This window comes from Alosa alosa, chromosome 23 (assembly GCF_017589495.1).
Source record: "Alosa alosa isolate M-15738 ecotype Scorff River chromosome 23, AALO_Geno_1.1, whole genome shotgun sequence".
In the NCBI taxonomy this organism is placed as follows: Eukaryota; Metazoa; Chordata; class Actinopteri; order Clupeiformes; family Clupeidae; genus Alosa; species Alosa alosa.
This window is the reverse complement of record NC_063211.1, coordinates 9,726,594-9,736,842: the sequence shown is the minus strand read 5'-3', so window position 1 is coordinate 9,736,842 and position 10,249 is coordinate 9,726,594. Positions and strand designations below refer to the sequence as shown.

At 38.8% G+C, this 10,249-nt stretch overlaps 1 protein-coding gene across 1 annotated transcript; it reads right to left on the bottom strand.

Moving 5' to 3' along the window:
• Positions 1–5,201: 5,201 nt before the first annotated feature.
• LOC125288125 (suppressor protein SRP40-like) lies at positions 5,202–5,973 on the bottom strand. Its single transcript, XM_048234231.1, has 2 exons — positions 5,887–5,973; positions 5,202–5,669 (listed from the first exon to the last, which is right to left on the bottom strand). Exons 1-2 carry the CDS (start codon positions 5,944–5,946, stop codon positions 5,265–5,267), a joined length of 465 nt encoding a protein of 154 aa, XP_048090188.1. The 5' UTR covers positions 5,947–5,973; the 3' UTR covers positions 5,202–5,264.
• Between the last annotated feature and the right edge of the window lie 4,276 nt (positions 5,974–10,249).

The following is a 10,249-nucleotide window of genomic DNA, read 5'->3' as shown; positions in this document are numbered from 1 at the left end:
ATAATGTATCTAAATTTATTAATAAAAATGCTCTTTTTCAGTACCTTTTAGCTTGTTGCCTTTCCTTGACCCCTGTAAAAACCACCAAAAAAACTAATGCATTGTAAGACATTTATATGGCCTTCAAATATTTGTTGTTGGTAAAGGGCATTACAGTCTATTGCAGTTACTAGCCATTGACTGTAATGTCTAATTTGGTTCACGTGACGATTGTGAACCAATTATCACAATCGGGTGCCCAATTTGTTAAAAACCAACAAAAAAAAGTCATGCTCCTACATATGACAAAAACTTGACATACATTGTACATACAATCCGGGCCACATCAGCAATGTTAGAGTCCATTCTCCGTATTGTAAGTCAGAGTGGCATCTACATGAGTTTGAAGCCAGTATTTTAAGGTAAAAGAATTACACTATGTTGCTTTAACAAGAGAGACATTTCAGTTAATATTAAGGGCTGTATTTTGCACCCTGGTGCATGGTGTAAAACTCGTTTTCCACCAGGCGCAAAGTTTAATTCCTTATTTTGCACGTTTATTTTTTAAACAATGCACCCAGGGGTGTGGCAATTAACAACTTAGGGAGTGGCTTAGCGCATTGTCTAAAAATCGCTATTGTACACCTGGTCAGAAGTCTATGGCGAGTTGTTTATATGTTATTTTAAGAGCGCATTGTCAACAGTCATATTGGCGGGTGCACCTATCATCCATGAACGCACACCAGCCACGTCCATGCAAAACATTACAAATTGCACGATTACAATGGGAAACATAATTAGAATAAAGATATTACAAAATACTGTACATCTCATGATGAGTAGTTATTCACCATTATTTGCAAATTGGTCATGATGGTTAAAAGTGATTAGGGGAGAGGCGAGAGACACGTATGGAGCACAGCTAAAGACACACTGTCACAAGATATAAGCAACTCCTCTGCAGGATAAATGTTTTTTATTCAGTCTTTTGAGCAATATTAGGGTAAGTGTTGCTTTTTCCAGCACATGTTTTCGATGGTAACCCATTGTCAGTCAATAGTGAAAGTAACAGCATATAACTGTCTTGTCGTTGACTGACACCATGGTAAAGTTAGTTTCACTTTGCCAATGAGTTCAAATACAGTTTTTCTCAATCGTTTTGATACCTGTATCAACTCTGACATCACATTCTCAAAACAGTTAACACCTGTGTCTGAACAAAAGCACTCTGGACAAAATGACACATTTTGCTTGCAAAAGGCTGTTACTCTCTCAAAACACTTAAAACATGCAGCAAAAGCAAATCTTGCCTTCAAACACTACAACTTGTTGCCAATTCAAAAACACTCTTTAATCAATCATTACACACTGGGCAACAAAATGCAAAATCTACTTCTCAAAATGAGCATTTTTGCTATGTCTGTTTCATTACTTTCTCATTTTTCTGGTATCAGAAAAAAAACTCTGAAAAGACAAAATGTACTAAATAAAAAAACGAATTATTCATTCCTCCCAAGATGTAACTGTCATTGACATGTAAGACATACAGCAAATACCTAGCAAGATACAGCAATTTTCAATGAACTACAACTTTCATCAAAATAGACATACAGTAAACACCTTTTGTACTGTTTTCTCCACCAAATAGGCAATACAGTACTTTGTCTAAATGTGCATTAGATCCATACTTGCAAATAGCAACACAGAACAGACATCTCTTATGTATAATGAATGATTGCTGATTGAAGAATTGTGCAAAGGAGTTTCACACAGGTGTATCAGAGATTCAGACTTATGCAAGGAATCTATACCACCTGTGAAAAGATGTTTTCCTTTTGTTTAGCATGAGAAAACCAATAGAGTTTGGGGCTTTTGAATGACACCTGTGTTAACTGTTTTGCAAAAGGGTGTGAGAAATGTGTGAACCCAATGAAAATGTGTGAACACATTCGCAAGAGATGACTTCTGCTGTGCAAAGAAAGTAGTCATGAAGACCAAGTGGGTTCTAGTTTACTTAAGCAGGTAAAAGCAATCGAGAAAAACTGTAATAGAGGAGTGCAAATGCGTGAAGGCTATGCTAGGTTTTAGGAAAGCATGGTTTAGTGGAATGACTATTCCATACAGTCTAGCAAGCAGCCTCCTTCAAGTGCGCCGTTGAATGTCAAAATACCGATGCATTTATTTGACATCACGCTTTGCGCTATTAAAGGGAATGACAGATGCCATTCTCATTGGTTTAAATGATGTTACGCCCCAAACACATCCATGACTGATTAAAAAACCCAGGAACACCTTGATTGGGCCATGTGCTCGATGTTTGATAACGAAAACCCTCCCAATGTGGACTGGACATCCTACTAAATTTGAATAAGTTTTTGACGAGTGACGATGTGCTTTTGACTATCATGATAGGGCCCTATGTCTCATTCGGTTTTTGTCATAACAAATGAGGGTTAGGATTAGTAGGTAATTATTAGGTAGGTTTAGGGTTAGAGTTAGGGTTAGGGTTAGAGGTTAGGATTAGGGTTAGGGTTCATGTGTCATGACAGTGTCATGTGTTCATGACAGTGTCATGTCACCCTTATGTCGATACTGTCAAGTAAAGTGTTACCGCTTATGCTAATGCATAGCTTGTCACTGATTTCATGAAAATAAAGAGGAGGAGGGACACCCCGAGAAGAAAGTCCACATAAATGATTACTATAGACCTTACAAAAACTAAAGACATGTATTTGCTGTATTGGCTACAACTGTATCTGTTGTAATGTATGCTAGCCTGAAAAGTCTATCCATCTCATTTAGATGCACAATGGCGACTGAGACCGCTCTGTGATAAGAGAAAAACACAGAAGGCTGCTTGCAAACACAGTTAGTCAAATTAGGCAGGATTACCTTTGAATTTGGTTGTGCTGCTCTGTATATGAGAGTATAGGCAGAGGCGGACAGAGTACACCCTTTTACCCTTTGCTAAATTTTACTCAAGTACAAGTAAAAGTACAACAGTCAGATGTCTACTTAAGTAAAAGTACTGAAGTACTTGTTTTTAAAAGTACTTGAGTATCAAGAGTACAAGAGTAGCCTACATTTTCTAAATATTGCATTACTACTGCCACAGTGCTTACATTTATGTACAGATACGTCCTACATGTAGTTATGAAAAATGTTGATGTTAATACCTTGGAGAATGTAAAAGGAATTGAAATTAAAATCAAGTCTTTTTACCATGTTGCCAGGGATGGGCAGTATTTCTAATACATGTATTTAAAATACGTATTTCAAATACAAAATACTATTTTGTAATTGAAACACTCAAAGCGAAAACTGTCATTAACTTGTTCAGAAAATTGAAATAGTCTGGCGAGATTAAGATTGGCACATTCCTGGGATGGACCTGCTGCGTCTTCATCCATTGTTTCGTCCATGGTTTCGTCTCTTATCTAAATCTGACCATGGAGTTGACTTTGGCGGAAAGCTGAAGGTGATTGCTGATAGGCTGTCCCAATCAGTGGTGCCTGCACAATCCAATCACGTTTGAGAGGGAAACAACAAATTGAGGGATTCCGAGATTTTTCTTTTTAGAAGTAGTAACGGGTACTCACGGTTATGGATAGAAATGTAGTGGAGTAAAGAGTACAATATTTGCCTCTCAAATGTACTTGAGTAAAGTCATGAGTACTCCCCAAAAATGATACTCGAGTAAAGTACAGATCCCTCAAAATTGTACTCAAGTACTGTACTCAAGTAAATGCACTCCATTACTGTCCAACTCTGGACAGTAATGGAGTACATTTACTTAAGTTTACAAAGATAAAACATTTTGGAGATATTTACGCTTCTGAACTCAAAATTGTCTGGATTGTGTTTCAGAAATCTGGTCACCTTATTTAGCAAAACTCTCACCATCATTTACTTGTATTGTATTTCAACCGTTGTATCAACCATACTGTTTATAAAAACAAAAATAATGCTTGAACGTTCTATTTGGTTCCCAATCTAATTCCTCTGCATTAAGATAACATAATATGTATTATTATGGAATGTTAAAACGGAAGCCTTGTGGGGCCAACTATGATGCTGATAATGGAACTCTTGAAAGGGTCTATATCAAAGATTCTAGAACAGAGCTCTGTTCTAGAATCTTTGGTCTATATGTACACTGGATGAGTTTAGTGTCTTTAGACTATTAATAAAAAGTAGCATTCCTCAGTCAGAGTCAGCACACTCACCCTATCCCATTCAACACTGAGTTTTTATTGTTCACTAAATCATGCAAATCAGGAAGACCTCAAGCTAAACCAGGATCCCTAATGTGCAGTGGAATGGCAAGGGCTGTAATTACTCTGCTCTCAGATGCCAGTGTCTGATGTTTGCTCCTGTTGGGTACATTATGAAGGTCCAAAGACTCGCCAGCCCCCTGAAAAGATCAGAATCCATGCTGGACCCCCTGAAAAGGGAGTTGGGATCAGACCTCTGGTGTTATAAAATCTCAACAGACTGCTAACAATTTTGAGTAAAATTTAATACATTTGAGTTCAACCAACATTTACTTGCAATTTTGAAGGGATACATCAATGCTGCACCTGGCATGCTGTACCTGGCATCAAGGCCGGTGCCCTGCTGTGTGTTACTATGTTCTCAGTAGGTGGAAATACCTCAATACTGCCCCCTTCTGGTTAGTTCCTCACAGGATTTACAACCTTGCATGCATGAATGCAACCTTGCATGGCATGATATTTTAGTGACAGCGACTGTTTTTAAAAATAAATTTACTTTTTGTACATAAATCCCTCCTCAGCTTTACTCGGAGGTACTGTCTTTTGCAGTTATAACCAGATCTTTACACACCTTAGCTATGATATCAGTCAGTTAAATTAGGACTGAATCTAAATGTGGCTGGAGATGACCTCTCCATGGTGGCAAACACCAAGGGAGGGGGTAACAGAGAGTGCATGAAACAGATAAAGACAGGCTCTATTTCATAAGATGGCTTTATTATGCCTCTAATACTGCCTCTAAAGATATGTATGTGTGTGTGTGTGTGTGTGTGTATATATATATATATATATATGTATGTATACACACACATATATATATATATATATATATATATATAAATCAAGTCAAGCAAACAATGCATTTATCTAAAAGCGTGCAGAATAAATAACATGCAACATACAATTTACTGAGATCACAAACAGGAATATCTTCTAATATATCCTCAAATATGCTACAAAACGCAATATAGTGTAGAATCATCTGTGTACTGTTTTTTACTGTTTTATAACTTAATTGTCTCCTCGTTTTGTTGTTGTAATATCCAGAGTGACACAGCCTGTAGTATCCTTTGCCGTTGTTGGTGGCACAGGAACCATGGTGCCTGGCACAGTGGTGGTTGCAGCTGGTTCTGTGGTTACGAATTCTGTGGTGAGCGGTGATCTTGTGGTCTTCACTGTTCCTATGGTGATTGGTGATCTTGTGGACGTCATGTCCTCCTCTGAGGAATCTGAATCAGAGTCTGAATCAGAATCAGAATCAGAATCTGAATTGGAATCTGAATCCGAGTTTGAACTGTCCTCAAAACTGGAATCCATGCTGCCCTCAGATGCGTCATGTCTGGGGTTGTAATGCCTCCCGTAAATGGCCTCGGTAGATTCAACTGATTCAGAGGATTCTTGACTGCGCAAACCAAACTATAAGAAAAGATACACAGCTTGGTCAGTGTTGTACCCATTACAATCCACCCTACAGTGATTATGAGTGACATCGGAAGTTCTTATACTACAATAATTGAATGTTCAAGAGCATACTATCACAACACCATACGCTTTGTTGATCAAAGCACAGAGCACCATGCTCTGAAGTCAAAGAATGTAAATGTTAAGTAAGTCAAAGAATTACAAATCTTACTGGTCTTGACAATGCTGCGGTCACAAACATCACAAAGAGAGTGATCCTCAAAATCGCCATTGTTCAGTTTCTAGTGCTGTGTTTCCTGAACCAAAAGAAAGAATGAACAAACCTGTGCTTAACACATGTCTGACATGCAGCAACAGTCAGATAATTTCATTACTAAGCAACAATGCTGGTTAGATATTAGTGTACACAACAATGAAGTTGGCATCTTATATGTGAGCAGGTATTTGAAGTTTAGATTTTGCATTACCTTCTTTGGGTCTTCGCTGCTTTCGTGGATGGACTAGTCTTTTAAAATCCTTCAACAACTGAGGATCCTCTTGCATGAGCCAGGGTTAATATACAGCATTAAGAGGTGATGAGTAACGCCATGGGTGGGTCTCTATGACCTTGGGTATTTTCCCACCTGATGCAAGTGAAGTCTGCTGCTAAATGACCATTGTTGTCTTTGGTAAACCACATCCTATCTATCCTAACCCAACTTGAGTCATGGAATAAAGCTGTTCAACATCCATTAGCAACAATTAAATACTTTCAAGGAAACTATAACAAAAAACATAGAATGTCACAGCGAACTCTAAACTCAATCTTAGTTCATATTTGTATTTGCATTGTTTATGAATTTCCTTCTACATTGTATCAATAACCACAACAAAAATAACAGTTTTCCTTCTCCTGATAGAATCAAATAGGTAATTTCTTTACCGAGGTACCACAAAAGTATGGAAATAGCCGGGAATACACACACACACATACACACATGCACACACACACACACATACACACATACACACGCACACACACACACACACACACACACACAAATACAGTAAACACACACACACACACACACACACACACACACACACATGCACACACACCATTACCCGCACATACAGTACACACTCACAAGCGAACAGACACACACACACACACACACACACACACACACAGAGAAGCACACATACAGTATACACAAAAACAAACACACACTATGCACACTCATTTACATACACAAAAGTTGCAAGCGTAGGGGCTGGAGTAGGAGATGGAGACAAATTGCGTGCTTTATTTTTGTGGAGAGAATGTCCAGGAGTAAGTGGCAGTAAAGCGGTACATAGTTACTGTAAGTATATTATGGTACGAATAGACAGATCTGAGATGGAGTTATTTTCCTTGGTGGTGCAAATACTGCATTATAATTTGCAACAGAACAATATGTCGCTTTTGAGCTGTCTGTGTCTATATGGTATTGGTGAGCTGTTTGAATGGGTAAGTTGTGTGGCCGTTATAACTGTAAATACTGTCCCCCTCTAACCATTGGCAAATTCCTGAAAGCAGATGTGGTCACTCTAACAGATTGTTAAAGACAAACCTAACATCTGGGCAGTCCATGGAAGGCATCTTGGAGTACATATTTGGCTGTGTTACCGCAACAAAGCTCTGGTGAGTACTGTGCCAATAGGCACGTGTTTTTTGTTTTCTGTTCATTCAGGGGAACTACTTTGGGGCACATGCTCTGGCTGTTTTGGGGCACATATTTGACATGCTCTGGCTGTTTTGGGACACATATGTGACATTCTCTGGCTGTGGTGGTGAAACAGGGGTACTCTCGGTCCTCCCTCAGCAGATCCACTCTCTAGCAATGGGCTATTGCTATTGCAACACCACTCTGACGGCCATACATGATATATGTGGCATTAACTCTCTCAGCCAGGAAGGACAACAATATGTGAGTATTTTCTGAATAAATGGTAGAAAACAAAATTACAATGACATTTTTTTTATTTATCATTTGTTTTACCAGGAAGGTCCCACTGAGATACAGTATATCTTCCTCCTGGGAGTCCTGATGTACAAGAGTACAATTTGGTGTCTGCTCCAGCACTTCAGTACTATATGCGAGACACATAAAACTGTTAGAGAAGTATATTCATTCAAAGGAAACTACTACCTTCGCAACTATGGCTGTGTCACAGTCTGACCGATATCTCAGGTGCTTTTCAAAAGCACAGTTAGCTGACCCAGGCCAGGTGGTATTATGACAGTCGTGGGTTTCCATGTAATCTATTGCCCCCACCTGGCCATCAGTGGCCGGGGCATCAGTGTCCGCTCAATAAAGGACTTTGTATCAGCAGAGTGATCTAGCTTCATTCGCTTCAATCCAAACGGGGCTTGTTTGTATGCTCAGAGCTGATATGGTTTGTGGTCCCAGACCGCCCCACAGTCAAGACAATGAGTGCAGTACGGTTTCCATAGAAATGGGTGTGTGCTGATGATGTCAGGCATTCCAGTTGAGGCATGAGGTTTGGTTTACGTCCCAAAACTCTACCCCTTTAATAAGACTTTTGTAATCATCTCATACTTAGCAGTAATTACATAAATCAAATGAAATATTTCACAATTTGATTACCCAAGTATTACATAGAAATGCATTATCATTTTTATGGCATGACTATTGTCTTCAGCATTGAAGTACATTGCGAAGCAAAAAATTGCATTTTAATCAAAAGGGAAATCATCATAGAAATTGCCCCAAATGTGCAAAGGTTAGCCTTTGTGTATAGTATAAATATTTTTTCAAAATAAATGTCTATGGGAATAGCAATATGAATCATAAGGCAGCTACTACTCATAGTACAAGAGTTTGGCCCGCAACAGCAACAGAAAACATTGATTATGCAAGTTTTATATGGCCACTATTTCATAGACACCTGATGTATCATTAGCTTGAGACGAAACTTGGAGGAGTCAACCATTCTGGAATCTTTACAGGTTTCATGACGATGGTGCTAATATGATTGATCTCAGAGGACTGATTACCAGACGATCGTAGATCTGGATCCAAGTGCCTCAGAGGGAATGATCTATTCTATGCCAAACCAGATAACTCTCAACAGGCATTATGCAACATTTAACATTTACATTTAGTCATTTAGCTGACACTTTTACATAAACGACTTACAAAACAGGCAACAATCAAGGAGCAATGCAATTAGGAGTAGGACGTTAGTGCAGCATTAAGTCCAACTCACATATAATTGGAGGCGTTACGATAGAATAGAATGACAGTTCAAGGGAAGGACACGATGGGGAAGGAGGTCATGCTATAGATTAATATTCAACTATCCATCCCCTGGAGGATCCTCTTCTCTTTGCATCACTCATGCACGTACAGTACACAGACTGACTGTCCCAGTTTCACTGTGGTCACAGCAGCTGAATAATAAAACAGTTACACTGTATTTCTGCGGCTCAATCAATGTATTAATTACACCAGACCTCTGGAGAAGGACTAACTTGTTTGAGTGCCTCAGTATAGACTTTCTCTGTCCTCAGCTGTCCTGTTCCTCGAGGGCGAGTCATTCCGGGTGCCGCTGGTTAGAACCTCACTTAGCCTTCCTTAGTGCTGTCAGCAGAGCTGCAGGCCTGGTATATTTAGGATGGTGGTCAGAATAATCTCTCTAACACAAGCCCAGTCGGTCAGAGACCACATGTTTTGACATGCTACATGTATTTTTTGCTTGGCATTGAGGCTGGAGATCAGGGTTTGGTTCAAATATCAACATTATGTGGTCTATGTATGTGTTTCAGACTGTTTTCTGATTGGCTAATCTGAAATTTGAGAGGGTGGTGGTGGAGAGGGTCATGGAGTCTGAACACTCAGGCTGTTGGTTCTGAGCATGTTTGGATAAACATCTATTCTGTATACCTGAAAAGATCTTTCTGCTTCTATCTTGCTCACTGAGTAAAGTGGAGAAGCCAAGTAGAAGCTTTTAAGACATCAACCAGTCTTGAGTCCTAGGAGTGATGTATTCCAGCAATCCAAAGTGCAAGTGCTTGAGTTTTTTTTTTTTGAGAGAGGTCCCCAAATCACAACTTGGTGTCCATCTTTTAGAGTGTGAAGAATCAGGAATTTAATCCAATTTAGTGACTCAGCTGATTTAATCTGAAGGTAAAATGATAATTTATTATCTTCTCCCTTTGATAATAAATCTTTCTGAAGCATGACATTACGGATACAGATACATGTTTACCAATGTTTAGTAAAAATGCCACATTACTCCCCCAACTTCCCTAACTTCCTACTGCCACCCAGCTTGAGATTGTTTGTGTCACTCAAGTACTCAAGTTTGCGTTACTCAAAATACACAACACAGTATACTCACTGCTTTGAGGTGACCACAGTGAATAATTATCTAGCAATTAGAAAATAACCTATTTTTTTGTCAAATGTTTTCAAGAAGTTTAATGTTTGATTAAGTAAACAATTTACACCAAAAACAAAATGCATGTCCCTTGCAATATCATCATTTAACCTAATCTTGCAAACAGCTAACGACACAAATAATAAAAA